Source organism: Carassius gibelio, chromosome B21 (genome assembly GCF_023724105.1).
Source record: "Carassius gibelio isolate Cgi1373 ecotype wild population from Czech Republic chromosome B21, carGib1.2-hapl.c, whole genome shotgun sequence".
Taxonomy (NCBI): Eukaryota; Metazoa; Chordata; class Actinopteri; order Cypriniformes; family Cyprinidae; genus Carassius; species Carassius gibelio.
The window spans coordinates 14,353,216-14,375,417 of record NC_068416.1 but is presented as its reverse complement, the minus strand read 5'-3'; the positions used below and the strand labels follow the sequence as shown (position 1 = coordinate 14,375,417).

Below are 22,202 nucleotides of genomic sequence, written 5' to 3'. Positions count from 1 at the left end.
AAACGGGTGCGGTTCTCCTCCGGATCGCGGGTCCGGCAGCTCACGTCTTGGTGGCGCGGGAGTCCCTCAACGCTCCCTTCCTGGACCCACGAGGACACCAGCGTGCATGCACGGGGAAGAGACCGGTCTCCTGAGGAGAGGCGCGTTGGGCTTTTAAACAGCGGCGGTAATGAGGCTCCACTTCCTTCAGGTGTGCCCCATCACACGCCGCCAGCCCTGACTCGTCCAGCGCCCCTCCTCTCACACACCCACTCCAGTCGGGAGCCTGGTGAAGGGCGGCGATTTAGGACGGGGTGCCGGTGATAATCAGGGAGGAGGCAGCTGACTCGTCACAATATGTATTTTTGAACATTCAGTAGTATGCATGTATATGCGAGTAATTTATAGGTGTATATGCACGTGTTTTATGTATGTATTGATAAGCGAAGTTTGATTTAAATCCTACACAGCGCCTCATACAGGTATTTTCAAATGATTTATGTATACAGCCCATTGGCAATCGACATTCTGTAATAAAAAGCCACCATAGCTCACAAAAGGAAGTTATTTTAAACAGTCGACTGATGTTGTGGAGTAAAAACATGTTAGAATGTTATCTTTTGTTGGACAACAGGTTTAGAAACGCTTCTCATTACAAGTTATTACAGCAGAAGATGTTTGGCTTGTGTTGCTTTTTGAGAATTGTGACATCCCTAGTAGCTACTTCCATTTCAACTACTTTCAACACAACCAGAACGGTACAAATCTAATTTTGCTGGTCAGTGTTTCCTGACAAAAAATTGTTGTAACTGAGTGTAAAACAAAAATTCATAAATGCTTTTTATGCATGTATTATGTATTTTTGACTTTTTTTTTATATTGACCACTGACATTGGCCATGTCAGAGTCAGACAGAATCATTTAGTCCACTCAAATCCTAATTTTTGGAGAACTACGCCCAATTCTCATTTTTTTATGTTACACACACACATCTCAAAATCCAATTTATCTGTGGACAGAAGAGATAGATGGTCCCTGCCCCATCCCCCATACACTTGGATGTATGTCACAGTATGGAAGGAAATATCTCTTATTTCTTTCATTTTGTTGTGGCTGTACATAACCATTTTCTGGTAAATAACCATTGGTAAAAACAGAAGAAGCACTGAAATGTAAACGTAGGCTGTTATATGTGAACTGTACTGGACAATACAGTGTTTTTACAGTGTAGTTTAAAAAAATAGTCTAGGTTATGAAAACTGTTGCATTATTAGACTATGTGTAGAGTTGCACTGCGTCAATATGTCTTCAAACTTTAGCCTCATGCTAATGGCCGCTTTGGGAAATGGGTGGTGCAAGGGTTTTCATTAAGATGGCGCACTAGAGGTAGATGACTGCGACTCATATTGGCCACATTGGCTGGTAATGAAACACATCCTTTTAAGTCTGGATGCTGAAAAGCTTTTCACAAGAGTGCATTTTTATTCTTGGCATGTCCCACATAAAATTCCCTTCTTTTTTTTTCTGCAGCTGAACGCCCTGCCACAATACAGCCTACTCTATAGCCTACTCTTCTGGTACTTTCCTCTTAATGAGCTGCGCTGTTTTTGTGTGCGATGCAGATTTGACGCAGGGGCCCACTTGAATGCAAAGTTATTAGCTACTCTCTCATACGGAATAATAGAATTTCCTTTTCCTATTACCCAACCCTGCCCTTGTCATTTGCCTTTCTGGGTTAGTGATCTTGAAGTTGTGGGACAAGACTGTCTCATGAGATTTTCAAATAAAAATGCAATGTGTCTACAGGCCACTTTGTCACGTGAAGTGTCATGACCTGTGGCTTTGTGGCTGCACTGAGTCAGACCTCCTAATGTGAGGAATGAAATGGCCTTAATCCACTAGACTACATCTAGACATCTCGCTGCATGGCTCAGCTCACCCCGCAGGCGACCAATGTGACTGACTGCTCGTAATAAGACACATCAACATTTTTGCAAAGAGAAAACAATCTCATGAACAGTAAAGCTTGACAGGAGCACCCAGGATGTCTTGGTGCAAATGAGCTAGGCTTCCAAGAGACCCGTCTTAAAGAGTGATTTGAAAAAAAAAAAAAGATATTTGTACAAAACAAATGAGGCCCTGGTAAGTTATTGAAATTCAGGAGAGAGGATGGAGAAAACAAAAGGATGGAGGGATGCTATCCTCAGTGCAGCAGAGGAAGAAGAGAAGAGAGTCTAATTAAAGTCTGGGCACAGGCTGAAGGACTGACTTGTGACTAATCTAGCCTGAAGGCACATCTCTATTGCGGCTTGCACATGGGCAAGATGCTGCAAGCAAAAGCAGTCTTGTGGTCTGTTTATATTGCAGTAGATGTTAATATTGCATTGAGAGGCAGTCATTGCACATTAAGGTGGGTAGATAGGGAACATGGGGAGCTTTGAAGAGCGGGGGGCTTCGGTTGCTACAACTGCATAACTGTACATTCGTTCTCACAAATAAATACTGGTAGGATTCGGGGCTGTGTTATGGTATTCCGGTAATCATAAACACTAAGGTCCGAAGGCTTTTCTGCCCAACCATGCACCTTGGGTAGTAGAGGGTTGATTTTTAGTGGACTCGTCTCCTTTCTGATATTAATGACCATGAAAACCTTTACATGGCTCTACATTGTGCCCTTGGATGTGCGCCCAAATTCCCATATGGTAATTCCTGGCTTCATAACACTTTATAATAAGGTTGTATATGTTAACATAAGCAGAATGCATCCATGAATAATGCATTAGGTATTATGAGATTTTTTAACAGCATTTATTCATCTTAGTTAATGGTCATATAACAATAATACACACCTGTTCATTCTGAAAGTGAAGAAAGAATATATGTAGAAATCAACTTCAAACAATAATTAACACATTAATTTGAACTGATAAAACCGTATTGTAAAGAGCTACTAAGATAACAGATTTTCAAAGATATTTCGGTCACACTTTATTTTAAGGTCCAGTTCTTGCCATTAACAAACTATTAACTATAAATTTTGCCTTGATAAACTTCTAATTGTTTTGCTTATTAATACTTTGGAAGGTAGTTGTTAAATTTAGGTACTGGACAAGTTAAAATGGCAACCCAAAAATAATAATGTGCAGGCTATGTTGTCATTCCTTTGCTCTCAAACTGAATGCAGTGTTATAATAGACCTAATTATTTAATAATAACATTAACAGTGAAGAATGAATCTGACTCTGGGGGAAAAGCTTAGTATAATAAAATCACCAAAATAAGTCTACATGTTAAGAAAGAATAGTACACAAACACATTTCCAAAACTGTTAAAGGTTATTTAAGAATAAAGCATTCATGAATTATTTTATGACTAACATTTTACTCTCTTAAGTGCACTCATTTATTTAGCCTATAAATTAAAATAATAATAATAAAAATAACTATTATTATTATTATTATTATATTATTATTATACAGGTTATGCATAAGAAGCTTTTATCCAAAACGATTTACAAAAGAGGAACAAATTACTCCAGAGTCAGTCACCATGCAAGGTTTATTATACAATAGTAATCAAATTCTAAAATGTAATCAAAAATTCAACATTTTGATGCACATCTTTCTTATTAAATCATTGTATTCCACCTCGTACTAAAAGTGATAGAGAATCACTTAAGACACTTTGCTGTAGGCCTATTTCACATAATAATATTCAATAAAGCAGTATGTTAACACATAGGCTACCTCGGAGCTTGGTGCATGAATCCATAAGTACAGTTTATAAATCTGAGGGAACGGACTGTGAAAGCGTGCTCATGGTGTATGAATTTGTGGGTATGGAATAAAAAACGGAAGGTACAGTTTACAAAATCTGAGCGCACGGATTGGAAATTTGTGGGTATGGTTTATTAATCTGTGGACACGATTTGTTAAACCGAGGGAACAGTTTAAGAATTTGTGAGTACGGTTTACAAACTGAGGGGATGAATTGGAAAACTGTCAGTATAGTTTTTTTTTTCTCCTAGTTGACCACCTGGACTCTGTAGTAAGCACCTTATTATGACCTATATTTAAGTTTAGTTCCCTCTAGTGGGTGTAAAAATAATAACAGTGTCGTGTTGCGTCTGTCGTCATGAAATGACAAATGACTGTCATTTCCAATCAAAATGTGTGTTTATTTAAATGCAATTTGTGGACTTTTTACATGGTCCAACCCGGTGATCTCACGGCATTTTGAAGATATTTTACTTGGTGGGTAATACATATGAATTTGCAAGAATGACCACACCTAACCCTGCCCCTAAACCCACCCTTCATAGAAATCATGCAAAATATGATTTACAGTGCATATAGAATTTATTCGTTCTCTGGGATCGAACCCATGATCACATGATCGCGAGGCTTTGATCTGAAGTTCGCAGTTCCTCCACGAACAGCAGCTCTTCACCGGCACACATTTTCAGTGACACACTAAAATTAAAAAGCTACTTTTAAATGTTACATTTTAATGTCTAAAATGTTTTTTTTTTAATGAGTTTAAATGTATGCAACATTGTAAACTATGCTGTATTCACCCAAATAAATTCAATTTGTCTTGTATTTTTGTCCATATTTTCTTGTTTAATAATACATGTTCATCTTTTGATTATTACTGTTGCCTCTGGTAATTTTTTTTTTCAATCCATTTTAAGCCAAAAATATAATACTTTTTAATAAATAATAGATGACTTAAATAAAACAACCCAGCATGTTTCGTAAAAACATTTAACCCAACCAGCTGGGTCAAAATAACCCAGCATGTGTTCTGCCCAATATTTACCCAGCACTGGGTTGACAAATAACCCAAGTTGGGTTGTTTTTAACCCAGCATTTTTTAGAATGTTTAAGACTCAGATTCTCCTTCAAATCACTCTTTGTATAGTCTGATGAGTAACAGCATACTACAAATGTTTTAATAATAATTGTTAATATAAAATCTCTACTGTATCCAACACACATTGCTTCATTATTTTTAAAGACATCTACATAAAAGAAATTCAGTTAGGGGGAAAAGAAAATCACATTATTATTCACTTATTCACTTCAGGAAGGATGAGGAAAGTCACCTTGTGGTTTTTCCCCTCTCTCAGCGTCCTTTATGCACACCAGTGCAACTCTGCAGTACTGCCCCAGGCAAAATTCCCATTCCCCAAAGGCGTGCCGTCTTGCATTCAGAGTGCGGTTAGAGTTTACGGCGGGTCGGGTTCTGACAGTGGCCCTGCATATCGGACGGCAATAAATCATCCACCGGCACTGGGCCTGTGGACTGGGAACCAAGGAGGCACATCCTCTTTATTTTAGCCTCGATTGTTTCTGGTGAATTCTAACAAGGACGGCAGAGCCAACATGATTTGGAGTGCAGGAAGGAGGGCGAGATGATTGGTCGGGTGTGGGAGGAGATGTAGCACAGGACTGTGGGATACATGGGTGGGACGAGACATCTAGAGTGAGGCAGCGGGGTCACCTGTGTTGCTTTCATTGAGTAATCACAGTGAAATAGCTTTGGTTAAGAGAGTCTGATATGGAGTAACAACTGCAGAGTAGAGAGTAGGTCCACAGGACTCTCCAAAGCACTCTGTCAATGCGAGAGTGACAGCTAGAAGGACCGTTCACACCCACACATGCTCAAACGCATACACAAACACTCTCACAACCAGAGCACTGCATGCAATTCAGAGAAAAACACTGCACCTAATGTTTTATAGAGTGTGACCAAAAATTATTTTGGCACACTGGCTACACTTAAAATAAATGAATACCAATGCATTAGTTTCAGTGCATCCAAAAATATTATGCCTTTAGCGGCACTACAAAAGATGGCTACATCATCTATCTATACATCTGTCTGTCTGTCTGTCTTTCTGTGTCTGTCTGTCTGTCTGTCTCTCTATCTGTGTCTGTCTCTCTGTCTGTGTCTGTCTGTCTGTCTGTCTCTCTATCTGTGTCTGTCTGTCTTTCTGTGTCTGTCTGTCTGTCTGTCTCTCTATCTGTGTCTGTCTGTCTGTCTGTGTCTGTCTGTCTGTCTGTCTGTCTCTCTATCTGTGTCTGTCTGTCTGTCTGTCTCTCTGTCTGTGTCTGTCTGTCTGTCTGTCTGTCTGTCTGTGTCTGTCTGTCTGTCTGTCTGTCTCTCTGTCTGTGTCTGTCTGTCTCTCTATCTGTGTCTGTCTGTGTCTGTCTGTCTGTCTGTCTGTCTCTCTGTCTGTGTCTGTCTGTCTGTCTGTGTCTGTCTGTCTGTCTGTCTCTCTATCTGTGTCTGTCTGTCTGTCTGTGTCTGTCTGTGTCTGTCTGTCTGTCTGTCTCTCTATCTGTGTCTGTCTGTCTGTCTGTCTCTCTGTCTGTGTCTGTCTGTCTGTCTGTCTGTCTGTCTGTGTCTGTCTGTCTGTCTGTCTGTCTCTCTGTCTGTGTCTGTCTGTCTCTCTATCTGTGTCTGTCTGTGTCTGTCTGTCTGTCTGTCTGTGTCTGTCTGTCTGTCTGTCTCTCTATCTGTGTCTGTCTGTCCGTCTGTCTGTGTCTGTCTGTCTGTCTGTCTGTCTGTCTGTCTCTCTATCTGTGTCTGTCTGTCTGTCTGTCTGTCTGTCTGTCTGTCTGTCTGTCTGTCTATCTATCTATCTATCTATCTATCTATCTATCTATCTATCTATCTATCTATCTATCGAACTTAAATATATTATTTAAATCATCAATGTTTGAATGTGCAACTTATTTAAATTCTGTTTTTGTCCTCATGTTTACTGTTATTATCCAGTTGATGCACAAGTTAATTCGTCAAATCTTAATCAACCAACAGCAGCTTTTAAACCCAGGTTGAAAGCAGAGCATTTGAATTATGTAAGAGTAGCTCTTGTGGAAGACTCTGACTAGACCTGACAAACAGCTCAAATAAAGCCCACTCTGTAAGTTACAAAAACACAGAAGCAGCACATAGTAAGTTACTTAGATTTTAGACACGGTACTACCAGGTATTTTGTCTGTTTTTGCTCTGCCAATAAATAGATACGAACAAAGTCACTGTAGATCAAAAGTGGTGTTTCAATGAACTAGCATTTATGGACAAATTGGTTGAGTGTATAATTCAAATGACTCAAAGATGTTTTTTGCCACCTATTGGTGTATCAATGCAACCTGCAGAGAGAGTCACTGAGAAATAACTACTAATGAACTGACTGTATGAAATGTGAAAATTGTAAACATGCATATACAAAACAAAACATTTAAATATTTGTCAATACATTTACAATAAATGCCACTTTGCTGTGATAGTTTTCTGTACAATGCAAAGACATTCATACAAATACTGTACTGTATAACATGCCGAAGAGAAACATTATTGGTTCAGTCCATTTGGGTCTACTCCCAGCATTCCCTTTACTCCAGAAAATTTAATGAAACAGAGAGGTGGATGTTCTCACGAATCATTTGCTTAGATCGTACATTTGCACTGGCACTTAGATAGAGAACCTTGATTGCATAACAGTGTTGTTTTATGACATTTTCAAAGATGTGTACTATAAAATTAACATTGTATGCCCCAAGCATGTTGCAAAATGAAAAACATTTTCAAAGAAGGATGGAAATAAGCATTCATGCATCACTAATGTAGGCTGTTTTTGTTCGTCATTATAAAAAAGGTCACATTTTACAATATGGAAAGTGGGGCATTTTCTAAACCTAGAAAGAATAATATATATTTAAATCACTGTAAAATTTTAGTTTTTTAATAATTCATAATTACATTTTTCAAAATCAACTTTTTATGTATTTGAGTTTGTTTTATGACATATTATTATTTTTTAAATCTCATCAAGTTAACATGTTACATTTCAGCACTGCTCATAAGACCTTTGTAGCAGAGCACAAAAACTCAAAGGATGTATTTTTTAAACATATTTTACCGCAGTATGTTACAGAGACAGCAAGAAAAGAGCTTCATATACGTCCTAGGCATGTTGAGTGAGGCATTTCAAAGGAAAGGCTAATCCATCAATCGCATGCAAAACACTTCTCGTTTCAGTCTTCGTGTCATGGTTAAGTGCACTGAAGCACACAACCAAACCCTAGATTCTCCACACTCACAACATATTTTCTTTGGGTACCCAAATGCATCTGCTTTAATTCGGAGCAGCTGAAAATATCTCATGTAAAATGTATTAAGTCTTTCAGGAAGTTGCTAATAAACAGGAAGGCAGCACAAGCCCTGTGTTCCTCCTCACACTAGATTTAGCACTAGAAGCACGCAGCCCTGCTGCACAATTTATCAAAGCAAATTTATGAATCAATTGTCATCTCTCCTACTGACAAGCAACTGAGCTCTCCCTCAAACGGCTTGACAAATGGGACGCAAAGCTATAAGAACACTGCGCTGGCGCTGCTTTCCAGAGTTATTATCTTCTTCATGGTTGATTATGACCAAATGCAGCCTTCATTTGGAGAATCTGACTCAATAGAGGTCAGAACGACTTGTGTGATGCAGCATCCCACAAACACCTCTGCAAATGCCTCCCAGAATTCATTTCAAAAACCTTATATATGACGCATATGTTCACTAACTGTCCTTGAGGACAATGCAAAGACTAAACCCATCAGTAAGGATTTGTACTGCCACAGTGATCCTACTAAAACTCACCATAGCTCACAAACTTAAGCCTCATACACATCAGAGATGGGTCATTCTCAAAATAAGGTGCCATTGGATAGACATTCAATAGATTTATTCAAAATAGTCAAGGAACCAGATACTATAACCTAACAGTTTATTCAATAATGCATTTTGTTTTGGCTCTATTTTTTTTTTCATTCCTAGAATTGAATTTCCTAGAAGTGCCCTTGTGCCCTCTATCTGGTGTACCATGTCTATGACATTTATAGTTTTTTTTTTCCAGGGTTATGCGTTAGTGAACCAAGTGTGCAAAAAGCAAAACAAACAGAAAATGACTTCAGTTACTCATAAAAGCGAAATTATTTAAAAAGTAAAAATATGTCCCTTGATTTTTTTTCTCATTGGTCTTACCAGTGCTAAAGGAATAGTTCACGTAGGTTTATGTGGAAAACATTCCAGGATTTTTCTCTATATAGTAGACTTCAGTCGCGGCCAGTGTGTTGAAGATTCAAATTGCAGTTTCAGTGCAGCTTCAGAGGGCTCTACACAATCCCAGACAATGAATACAGGTCTTATCTAACGAAATGATCAATCATTTTCTACAATTTTTTTAATTAAATTAAAAAACTTAAATAAAAATATTTTTTTAACCACAAATGCTCATCTTGCACTAGCTTGACTTCACACATTAGGTATTCACATGTGATATAGGCAGAAGTATAACCGAACTCCATCTTATCTTCTCCAACAACCATCGTCCAACATCACTGTTTTACCATTTTTGTAAAGGGCATTTGATTTAGTCATTGCATGTTTGGTTTTTATACACTGAGTCTGTACTTCTGCCTACATCACTCCTGACCTTTCCAACATGACTGTAATGCGTGAGGTCAAGCAAGTGCAAGACGAGTATTTCTTTCTTATTGCCAATTGTTTCGCTAGATAAGACCCCTTATTCCTCAGCTGGGATCGTGTGAGTCCTTTGAAGCTGCACTGAAACTCCAATCCGGACCTCCAACCCATGACTGAACAACTGAATCCTTTAAAACCCTGCATTTTGAAAGTGATAAATCTTCTTCCAAGGTCAAAGTTCAGAGCAAGACAAGCCCTGTGTCTGACTATGACTACTTCCATGCTATATAGTAGGCAAAAAAAAAACATTATCTGAGCTGAGTGGAATGTTCAAATTCATAGTGTTCATAAAACAGTAGGTGAAAAGAACCTGGACGTCCTACTACTTCCAGCAAATCTGAAGTCCACACTCACTGGACAATTTATGAGGCCATGAGAGAAGATTTGTGAAGGGCAGTGACAGTGACAGATGTATATCCAAATTTCATTCCAACTACACACATTCATACTGTTAAACATAAAGTGGCTAAGATGTGACAGGATTTGCTATGGTTTACCAATATTTCTGCTATCAAAGTTTCAGAATTGACTCCTTAATTCTTTACACACAGGACATTGATGACTCCTGTATTTAAACATGGCTGCCAGAACTCTGTGGTGTGAACGTGTCCGTAGTTCAGTGGGCAAAACAAGAAAGAAAATTTGCTGAATAACTCAACAATTGCACCTTTAATTATTACGCCACACATTGCCATTTGACAGATTTGTCCTCCCTTTTTTAATCACGGCACATCTGTCTAGGGGATACACACCACTAAAAAGAATGATTTCCCTGAGGTGTGCTGCGCCCCTGGCATCTGTTCCATAGCCAAAGTGCACCTCCACCAGTCAAATACGAGATGGATGGTGCACTGACCAAGCTCTAGAGCTGCAGCATTGAGCCCAGCCAAAATGGGCCCATGAAAAATACTGTACCATAGGGCAATATTTCCCAACAACTTTTTGACTTAGATATACCCACAGCCCCTCAGTAAGACTACAAATGTGTTTTCTTTTATTCAACTGCATATTATTTGCCATTATATAATATTAACATTAATATTAATATTATTAACTTAAGCAAGTGGCTTTTCCTACAAACTGAAATCTCTCTCTCTCTCTATATATATATAGAAAGAAATTGATCTTTAAATAGATGACATTTAATTTATAAACTGTTTATATGTTTTTAATTTGTTGTAAAGGCTGGTGAGATATGAATAACTCCCCGAGTGGATCCCAAACTTTTTGCAGCATGCACCCCTTTCAAGTGTTTGACACATGTCAAGCACCCCCACCAGTGTACTCCACATTTTTAACTGCAATTACTAAATACATGTATTCACTGTAGGGCTTTACTCTTCTGCTCACCAGCCACTGTGGTTTTCCGAAATTACTAGCCCATCAGCATTTTCACTGGTCACAATTTTGCTGCTGAAAAATTATAAAATATATCTCATATGACTAAAGTTACCCCATATTAAAATCAATTTAAATTGATTTCCGGGTCTTTTCTCTATTTATTTTTTTTGACTATAAAAAGGGCATGTCCTCCTAAACTTATGAAATGCATGTGTCATCTTTCACATAAAAATCTTTAATATTATTATTAATTTCACTTAATATAACAAGACTCTATAGGGCTGTTACCAATCAATTGAAATCAGCATTAACAAATCAAATCTTTGCACTGCTGGAGAAACAGAAGCAGCTGAAGTGGCATTTAGATGCATTTACACAGACAGTTTTATGAAGCTGAAATGTAGCATGAATGCATTTACACTGCAAGATTACAACAGCTTGGTGTTTTAAATCAGGTTTTTTATTTACAAATATGAAAAGTTGGAAAATATTAAAAAAGGTTTTGAATTTGAAAGTAACCTGCAGTAAGTGACTGTCTTAATGAGTCATTGAGGCATTCAAATGATTCATTCAGACGGCTGATTCATTCAAGAATGAGGCAAGTGCATGCCTGCGTCCCAATGTGAGAATGAGAGAATGAGCTTTATTGCCAGGTATGTTTACACATACGAGGAATTTGTTTTTGTGATACAAGTGCATACAATCCATCCTAAATTCTATGTGATATTAGTAATTTTCAACACTATTTAGGGCAGATAGGGTGCACATTGAGAAGCAGGGCCTGTCCTTATGAATGGACCACTGAATCATTGACAGCATATTATTCAGTAACGAAACATCGCTGTGTGTTGCTCGGAGATGCACGACAGTTCTGCTGCTAAGTTTGTTTGGAACTATTTACGTTAAATAAATTGAGCAAAAACAGTCACATTGACATTATTCTCCTAATTTATAGTTCTGCGCAGAGCGGTTTTTTCTGTGTGAAGTTTTGTTCATTTACTTCGAATTCAAATGAGCCTCAACTGCCACGACCTTGTTAAATTCTTTAAAATTCTCTTTCATTTGCCCATTCAAAAAATGCACACACATCATCACAAGCATTCTCTCATGCACCCCTGCTGGTCAGTCTGTGCACCCCTAGGGGTGCATGCACCCCAGTTTGGGAACCGCTGCCCAAGAGCAATGAATATAGAATTTGCCAGCAAAATTGGTCGGTGTGAATATTATAATAAGAGAGTTAAACTGTTCTTTTGTGCTATGCTCCTGATTCCCTTCCACAGAGATGGCCTTTGCCACAGGGTGCTTTCTAAAGTTGCTTAATGAAGGAGGCTTACAGTGGGCTGTGATTGACAAAGGCCAATTTAATCTGCCTATTAGTCAAACTCACGGTGGGAGCAGCTAATTATAGTGAGAGTCCTTCGTTTTACTTTGCAAGAGATCTTTTGTAGCTTTAAATGATGCAAATCGAATTGTCTGAAACATCTCTCTGAGCTTTTGTCCTGTTATACAACAGCTAGTTCCAGTTTCAAAAGTGCTGATAGAACAGTTCGACAGCACTGGGCCTTTTTCCTCTTCTATCACTCTGCTTGTTAGTGTTGATTTCAAGACAGATTGTCAATCTGGGCAATACTGGTGGGGATTTTTTGAGTCAGTGAATCATTAATTTACCCAATTCCTTCAAACCCACTTATTTATTCCATTATTATTAAGTGCCTTTATGAATGAGTCATTGAATTATTAATTTAACCAATTTGATCTAACACACTAATCATTCAAGAACAAAAAGTAATTTTCTATGAGTGAGTCATTGAATCGCTCATTCAACCTATTCATTTAAACCTATTGATTCATCAACATCCAAAACTGCAAAGATACTTCTTCCGAATAAATATTTATTAGTAATTGTTTTAAAAAAGTATGATCAATATAGTACAGATATGTGTAGATTTAATGTAATCTAGACATGCTACAGTACATTTGTCATATTGTCATTATCATGTCACCTACATGTGGCAGTTGCTATTCACAAACCTGTAGCCTCATGGGATGGTAAAATGTCAACTCACAAGACTTTTCGGCTGCTGTTGTGTAAATAGTGTAAATTCTGACATAATACTCTTTTTACATACTGTTTTTTTTTGTTGCCTACTACATAAATGCACCTACTGTATGAGTGTGTATGAGTGAGTCATTGAATCATTTATTCAGATGATTTGTTTAAACACACTGACTCATTCAGGTATGAAACAAGTGAGTGAGACATGATTTGCTCGATGACAAAAAGTGATTAATTCAGAAACAAAACATCACTACTGCGTGTTTCTTAGAGAGAATGGTTCACTCTGCTCTTTCAGAACAATTCCTGTTGATGATGTAAGAATTCACTTAATAACATAACTGGCCATATTATGTTTATAAAATAAAAACTCAATATTAACATTTTTTAAAACTGAAGCTTAGAGTAAAAACATCATATTATATCACACTTCAAGAAAATCCTGCTTCGGTTCTGAATATATCAGCACAGTTGTAATTACCAGTGCCAAATCACAGGAAGTCCAGCAGAATCTCACTGTTTGTGTATTGTAATCAGGTACCAGTGTAAACAAACAGAAACACATTGGTAAGTACAACAGCAAATAGCCACTGAAGCATCTGCCATCCTGTCCGCATTCTCTTTTTGATGTCTATGCCAGCTGGCAGAGGGCACTGGGGGGCACGGGTTCATCTATCCAGCCGTGTTGATGTCACGACCAGTGGGTCACAGTCTGGGGTGGCATCTACACTCCATTTCAACCCCTCTCTCCAGGGGTCTTAGGTGTTTGCTTAACATGGTCACCAAGACCATAAAGCTCTATTAGCCCATCACTCTGTGCCCCTGACAGGTGGGCAGGTGAACCCTGGGGCACCCTCAACACACCATGCCAACAAAATTGAGGAGGCCAGAGCCTTGGTTCAGATCGATACACACCCACCCGGAATACAAAATGAGTCTGCTATTCATTACAAGCCGTAACAACCCCTGGCTCTGTCTCATTCATCAGCCCGGGCTGGTTCTGCTCAGTTATCATCTAACCTCAGAGTCCGTGGGTAAATAAATGATGCTACAAACCCAAGCAACATCATCAGAGAGAGAAAGAGGGATGAGTAGTAGGAGAGAAGAAGTGGGAAAACCCTGAAGTCAGCTGCCTAAGGGCCATCGGGCTCTGCTACGCCCACCGTAGTCAGTCATTCCATACATCTATCATGCTCACGACCAATTGGATTATCTGTCCTTGCTTGTAATTTACAAGCTCAAGTAAATCCTGCTACACGAAGGACAAACTTTGAGGCGTAAGCTGAGTTGTCTTGAGAGCAGCGTGAAACCTCAGATGCTATTTGCCACGCCTCTCCTTCATAACTCGCTGTTTATGTCTACCATAAAGTTTACAGACTCGTTTTTATATACAACTGAATATTATTTACGGCGCAAGCCAAATCATAGAGCACTGTAATCAAGGTTGATGCCATCGCCTTGGACCGGCATACTGAGGACAGAGCGTTTTGGATAGTGTTTCCCAACCTTTTTGTTTTTCTGTCCCCTGACAGCCTCATTAGTAGGGCTCGGATATGCTAATAGCCTTCATCAGCATAAACAACAAAACTATTAATATTAATGATAAAGAGGTAAGTGGAAAATTTCTGAAAAAAAGAAGAAGACATTATGAATGTTTAATTCCGTATTCTATAAAATCATGAGATTAATTATGATCGATGCAAACATAATTATGTCATTTTTGGTACATTTAGTAATTAATTTTGTAAACGAAGTGTAGTCGCTTTACATTTTTACATGCATACTGTTGTAAATATTCAGCACTTTGAACAGTTTGCTTCGATATTGTCAGAAACCTTTTTGATTCTCACAGTGATGGGAACCATTGACTGAAATCTTATGAATCACCCAGCCTTTATGGTTTCAGCTAAAAAAAACAGCAAATTTTCCTTTTTTGGATCTCTAATTTTTTTAAATAACTAAATAGCACATACTGTATTCTACCACAAATTTGACTAATGCTAATTTATAATGTTACATTTTAGTTTTAAATTTCAAATATAATAAAGATATTATTTATTCATATTTACATTTATTCATTTAGCAGACGCTTTTATCCAAAGCGACTTACATTACATTACATTATTTATTATTGATATTAATATATTCTGTTCTTAAAAAGGTACTGTGTTCAGAGCTACATAGCGACACAAAATCCCCATGAGACACATCTATCCCCCATGTTGGGAATCACCATTCTGACAGAGAAAAAGCCATCAGAAAGGATGTAAAAAACCCTCCACAGATCCGTCCTTCAGCCCACAGAATGTAAGGCTCTTGTGCTTTGTGTCTGTGACGAGAGGAAGAAGTTTCTGAAAACAAGCCCCAGTCTGTGTCTGGGAGAGCAGCTGCTCTCAGACTGTTTATGGCTGTGCTGCCATGGAGGCTCACAGTGTGAAAGTCGACAGTTCACGCTGAATTAATTATTCATTCGGAGGAACCTTATTAAAATGCATCTTTTTTTTTTCTCCCTTGAATATAATTGCAAGTAATAAGCCAAGAGGTCAACGAGGCATTTACAAGCTTGATCTACCGTCATACTATCCCAGCCCTATGTTGTTTTAATACGCTAAATGAATATGAAGGGGTATGGTGTTTTCATCATAAACTGTTCAGCGATTAATGATTCCATCATTTTGGGGGTAATTTTCTCCTATCTGCCTGGGTTGGGGAGGAGGTGTATTCGGATCTTATCAAGGAGAATTGAATGTAAAGACGTAGCTTCTATTCATCGTTTGATCCATGAATATAGCTTCATATGTCTGAAGCCCCTGAAGCGTTCTCCAAAATGATTCAACTTAAGATTTTTATCCAAGTCAATTTGCATCAGTTCCCCTGTCAGCAGTTCCCCAACTGACTGAATGGAAATGCAAAGACTACGTCAGTAGCATTGCTCACACAAAAGCCTCCAGATATAATACATACTACAGTTTTGTCACAGCAAAATGAAGGTGTGTTCTTGTCATGTTGGAGTTACTATAATTATGAGGTTCCGGTTCATAAAAAGCATTCACACAAGCACAAATGCCATACTGTTTAATTTAGCTAGTACACAGCTGAATGTCCAACTAAACTAACCTATAACTTTATTAATAAGCCTCTTGCATAATGACTATTATTTGTAGTGCTGTGGCTTTGTCCATTGATAACTCAAATCACACAGTTTCATTTTTGTGCTAATAGTGTTACCATAAAAATACATAATTCTAAGTCAGAGGATGTGAACAGCTCTGAGTAGAACGTCCAGAGTTGTCATCTAGTAATTATAGTTATTATGGCATGGTGTGATCACAGCATGTCTTTACATTAAAATTTAAGGATATTTTAGAAAATCAGTGGTAAGTTTCAGCTCTGTATCACGTCTACAGTAGATGGACATCTGGCTCTGAAATATATATATATATATATATATATATATATATTTTTTTTTTTTGGCAAACAACAACAATAATACTAATACTAAAGCTAATAATACTAATACTAATACTAATACTAATACTAATACTTATACTTATACTTATAATACTAATACTTATACTTATAATACTAATACTAATACTAATACTAATGCTAATACTAATACTAATACTAATACTAATACTAATATTAATACTAATACTAATATTAATACTAATGCTAATACTAATACTAATATTAATACTAATGCTAATACTAATACTAATATTAATACTAATACTAATATTAATACTAATGCTAATGCTAATAATACTAATAAGTAACAATAACAAGAACAGCAACAATTATTATAAACTATATAGATTATACATTATTATTATTAATACTAATATTATTGTTTGTATTATTCTATTATTATTTCTATGGTAAACTATACAAGTTATACAACAACAAGATATTAATAATGAACAATATATATTTTTTTTTTGGCAAACAACAACAATAATACTAATACTAAAGCTAATAATACTAATACTAATACTAATACTAATGCTAATACTAATACTAATACTAATAATAATACTAATACTTATACTTATAATACTAATACTAATACTAATACTAATACTAATGCTAATAATACTAATAAGTAACAATAACAAGAACAGCAACAATTATTATAAACTATATAAATTATACATTATTATTATTATTATAATTATTAATACTAATATTATTGTTTCTATTATTCTAGTATTATTTCTATGGTAAACTATACAAGTTATACAACAACAACAATAATAAGTATACATATGTATTTGCATTCACATTAAATGTGTCAGACTGACGTTTCTAATTAGGCTATATCAGATATATTACATTTTCTAACATGAAAAAGTGAAATTCTGAAAGATGTCTTTAAAAAACCTTTTAGATTCATAGTAGTGATACAGCCAAACTGATCCGAAAACTGGAACGAAAAGACATTAGAGCCATCTGTTTTTTAATATAGAGCATGTAGAGCAGGGATAGGCAACTCCGGTCCTAGAGGGCCACTGTCTTGCAGAGTTTAGCTCCAACACTGATTAAACACACCTGAACAAGGCAATCAGTGCTTCCGGGATAACTAGATAGATACAGGCAGGTGAGTTTTTATGAGGGCTGAAGCTAAACTCTGCAGAATAGTGGCCCTCCAGGACCGGAGTTGCCTATCCCTGATGTAGAGGATTGTAGGATGATAAATAATAAGTAAGAGTCCTATAAGTGCTTCAAACTGAGCTGTGATACTCACAATGTGTAACTGCAGGTAGTCTCCGAGGCCCTGGCTGCTCTCCACCTGCACCAGGATGGCATCACTCTGCTGGCTGCTGAAGCCCACGGCCAAACGGTCTGCCCTGGTGCTCGGCCGATCATTGGGAGCCCATGTGTACGTGATGAGTGCTCCTCCTCTCCCAAAAATATATGTGGTCCCAGCTGCCAAATGAAGGAAGACACGTAACATGAGCTAAGGATTCAAGGATGTTTCATGAGACAAAGGAAAATAAGAATGAAAGTGAGATGTGGAGCGTCACAGCAGGAGGGATGCAGCAATGTGAATGTGTGAGGCAAGATGGATGCTAAAGAACCATCTCACATCGCATATTTGCCCTATGCTCTGCCTCGTATGAGATAAAAGCGTCTCTGTCTTTAATAAGTTGCCATCTGTTCTGATGTGCCTTGAATGCTCATTTGCAACGTGTTTCCAAAAGTCATATTCAGGACTGCCATTTCAGAAACAAGCATCCTGCGTCGGCTTGGAGCTGAAATGTTTTATTGGCCTTGCGAACTTCACCAACTTGCCCTCTTGTTGCTCTTGTTCCTCACCGCATACTTAGGGAGCTAATATTTCACTGCCATTGGACATGCCATCGAATCACAGTGGCTGTATAGAAATGAGTATCTGAAATAGAGCCAGGGCCGTGCTGCGTCAGCTTGGTAAGAAACCACCGCAGGGCGGGACGGATGCCCGACATGTTTGAAACTGCCAAGCTATCCGTGCTGAAACAGCCCTAGAGAATGAACCTGGGCAACTGTGTTGACCGATTTGCCAGGGTTAAACGAGAGGATGTAATGTGAGCTGCCTCACTGTTGAAGCACAATAGCACAGTAATGGGCAAATGTGAACAAAGTCCAGCTATACTCAATGAACAATGTAGAAATACACATCAAGAAGGTCCCGGAAACAAGACACATGAAAAACTATTAAATATAATGTTTTTTTACAATATGTATTTTTTTCAATTACAGCTGATAAAGCTAATTAAATTATTTTAAAGGCAGGGTAGGTGATTTTCCTCCGAAACATTTTTTTTGTTTGTTATGCTGTTTGAAAGTCTCTTCACATTCTGATACCAATTACTAAGTTAAGTGGTCTAAATATTAAGGATGTGGTATTGCGATATCAAAACTGTCTTGATATCATTGTGGTCAAATGACGATATGAAACGATAGGTCTTTTGGGCAAAAAATTTAGTTTTTAAAATATATTTAAACTTCTTATTCTAACATAAAAGGTATTTAAAGTTGTGTTTTGGGCCATTATGCTTTGACACAGTATCTGTCAAACAAACTAAAACCGAAAGCACAATACTGCTTAATCCCTTCATAAAGTCTGTTGATTCAAAACGAAGTGCACACTTTGTTCAGGTGATCAGCCCGTGATCCAGTGTTTTCAGAGCCTCAGAACAGATCCATTCACAGTGAAGGACTGCAGCGAACTCATTTATTACATGTGCTGTGAGTTTAACGCGCGTTTGGCTTTGGAGATTAATTTACTGGGAGGGTGGAATCTTATGCTATCAAAGCTAGCTTGCTATTGCTAGGTTTTCAGTAACCGTCTGAGAACAACTTCGAAAAATATATATTAATGGCAACATATTTTGTTAGTTGTTGGTGGTTTGTACTGGCTCACGGGGACTGGCTGCTGCATTGCAGTGGTTTGCCATCATTTTTCCTTGTGTGCATCCGCTTTTAAGGTGTGTTGCTTTCTTTATGGACTTCATCATGGACTGTGGTATACTCTTTCAGTGTTATTATTTGTCTTTAATATGCATTTTGTGTTATTTTTCAAGTTATTTTCCCCCAGATGCATTTTTATGTTTGTTTCATCATCATCATCATCATCATAAAAAAGTATGAAGTAAAATACAATTAAGTTATTTTATATTTCATTTTATTTAGCAATAAATCATAAAATTAAAAAATATATAAATATATAACGAATATAAATATAAGTATATTTCGGGAACTTTGCAATAAAATCTCATTTGTTATCATTAGTAAATTCATTAACCAACAATAAAGCATTTGATATTATTTGTAAATACAACTGTCTTGTTAACATGTTAGTTAACAGACAGAACTTTTGATTTTAATAATGTATTTAAATCAAGTCTAAGATTAATAAATGCTCTAGATACTGTATATTGCTCACTGTTTAATCATTTGAACTGCATTACTAACCCTTATGAAACAAAAATATATTGCAGTATATTGGAAAAAATCATGTAATATATTAGGCATATATTCTTATATATATTAATTTTTTTCCAATATATTGCAAAACATTGAAAGCGGCAATCATTTGTATATTTTGCAATATATTATATAATATATGTATCATCAATATATTATTAAATGTATTCAAATATATAAAATATTAGAAAATAAAAAGGGAAAATAATATATTACAATATATCACAATATATTTTAAGAAATATATTGGTAAATATATTTTCCTTTCGTAAGGGAATATTGACCAATGAAACCTTGTTAAAACTGTTAACAAAACTTTAAGCAAATTCCTAAAACTACAAGCAAGAAAAGTTTTTGAAGCAGGAAACTGGAGAAACTACTAGTGCTATCTTTCTTGTGCTTCATATTTTGTTATCTAATGAAATAACATCCACACAGTCTGTTCTGGAGTTGCAAAGTACCTCTAACATTATTCCAAAGCTCTACAAACATCTGTCAGGTGCTCTCCGTTTGTCACGCTCGACACTCGGCATCTGCTGGAAGGCCAGATATTTACTCATCATTGGAACATTGAGACGAGGGTTCGCTTGAACGCCCTCCCAACTAATTAAAGGTTTGCTAAATAACTGACCTCCCACTTTTACCTCAAACCTCACCTAAATACCTGGATGCAAAAGTGGTGCCACCTGTCATTCCTGGCGCTTGTGGTCGTCTAAATGAGCAAACAGAGGAGGTGCGGGGAATGTAATTAAGAGTTCTGGCGAGTGGTCCCCCAGGCGGGATGCGGGTTACAGAGTGCCGAACACCTGCTCGTGAAAGCTGCTAAATAACTTGTTGAGTTTGGGCCGCCTCGCATCACAACAACTGTTCGAGCCGCTGAAATATGAGGAACTCATACACATGGGATCAATCAGGCCTATTCATTTAATAGGAGCTAAAGTATTTGTCATCAGCATTACACTTGCCAAACTCCGAATGAAAGTAAGAACCTATATTGGCTATTAAAGTCAATTAAAACTGGTTGCCAGTAATTCAATTCAGAACTACAACATAATATAAAGTTTAAATCAAATTATAATAATGATAGTCTGACCCTCACTGATGTAAGCAGCATGTAATTCAAATGAAAGACAAATAAACTGCCTACCTACTAACTTTTACGTCAATGGAAAATTTAGAGTTCATCTACAATGCCCGATTTTTTTTTTTTTACATGACACACGTGGAATATTTTTCACATAAGCCAAGCTAGACAAAAAAATTCAGGAACAAAGCCACAACGTGTCTTGACATTTGTGACAGGCGCAGTTTCATTTAGAGACAGATACTGACTCATCTCATATTACTCTATTAAAAACAGCTCAATAAGTCCAGCCTCAAAGAGATGAAATATATATCTTTTTAATAAAAAAATGATGCAAAATCTAGTTTAATGGCTGTTAAGGAATATTTATGGATGGGAAGCTTCTCAGTTTGTGCACCAGTTGGGTTGTATAGTGTACCACTTTGCTTCATAAACCACATATAGCGTCTAGACAACCCACGTGACTTCATTGGCCCAAGGACGTTTTTTATGGGACGTTTAGCCTGACGCTTCGCAGCAGAGGTGAAACTTAACCACTGCTATCATGATCCAATCAGAAAGTGTATAAAGTCTCCAAAACAGAATTGATTTCCTCACTCAGAAGGAATACGATTTTATCGGCTCGGTTATTTTCTAAATGTTGGAATCTGTTTCCACTCTATATCATTTTAGGGTTGTGCTAAACAAATCAATATCACTTCACGTAGGCCTCTGATAATGTTGTCTGCATTAGATTGGTTATGACCTATATTCATTTATCTGCCCTTGAAAATTATGACATAAAACCATTCGTAGCCTTTTCTGCAGATGAAAGAAAGGATGCTTGTTTTTGCAAGTAAACATTTGCCCAAGAAAAGAGGATGCTGATATGGTACATTTAAGCCAGTACTGGGCACTCTAAATATTTCTATTACTCCACAATGGCTCTTTTGTCAGGCTTTAGTGTAGTGGAACAAGCAAGGGCCAGTGCATTAAGTTCCTGATAGGTTAAGCATTTGTAAACACTGTTTAATTCAATAAGCACACTAAATGAACTGTCCACACACACCGTCTTTGGGGGAAAAAAAAGTCTTGGAGGCAAAAATTCAATTTTCCTGCTTCAGTTACTCCCTGTAATTCAACTAAAAAGACGTGTGTGTATTGAACAAGATAAAACCATTTCCTGAGCCGTGTGCCATTTAAAACTACCACTCACAAAACTTTTATAATCCCGACTGTATGACA

The 22,202-nt window shown here is 37.2% G+C and overlaps 1 protein-coding gene across 17 annotated transcripts in view; it reads right to left on the bottom strand.

Annotated features, from left to right (window-relative positions):
• Positions 1-22,202, bottom strand: part of nrxn2a (neurexin 2a) — a 339,692-nt gene that overhangs the window by 37,494 nt on the left and 279,996 nt on the right. For all 17 annotated transcript variants that reach the window (XM_052588890.1, XM_052588893.1, XM_052588894.1 and 14 more), the window contains one exon: positions 17,673-17,854. In XM_052588890.1, the coding sequence (XP_052444850.1) occupies positions 17,673-17,854 (182 nt within the window). The remainder of the gene's footprint in view (positions 1-17,672; positions 17,855-22,202) is intronic.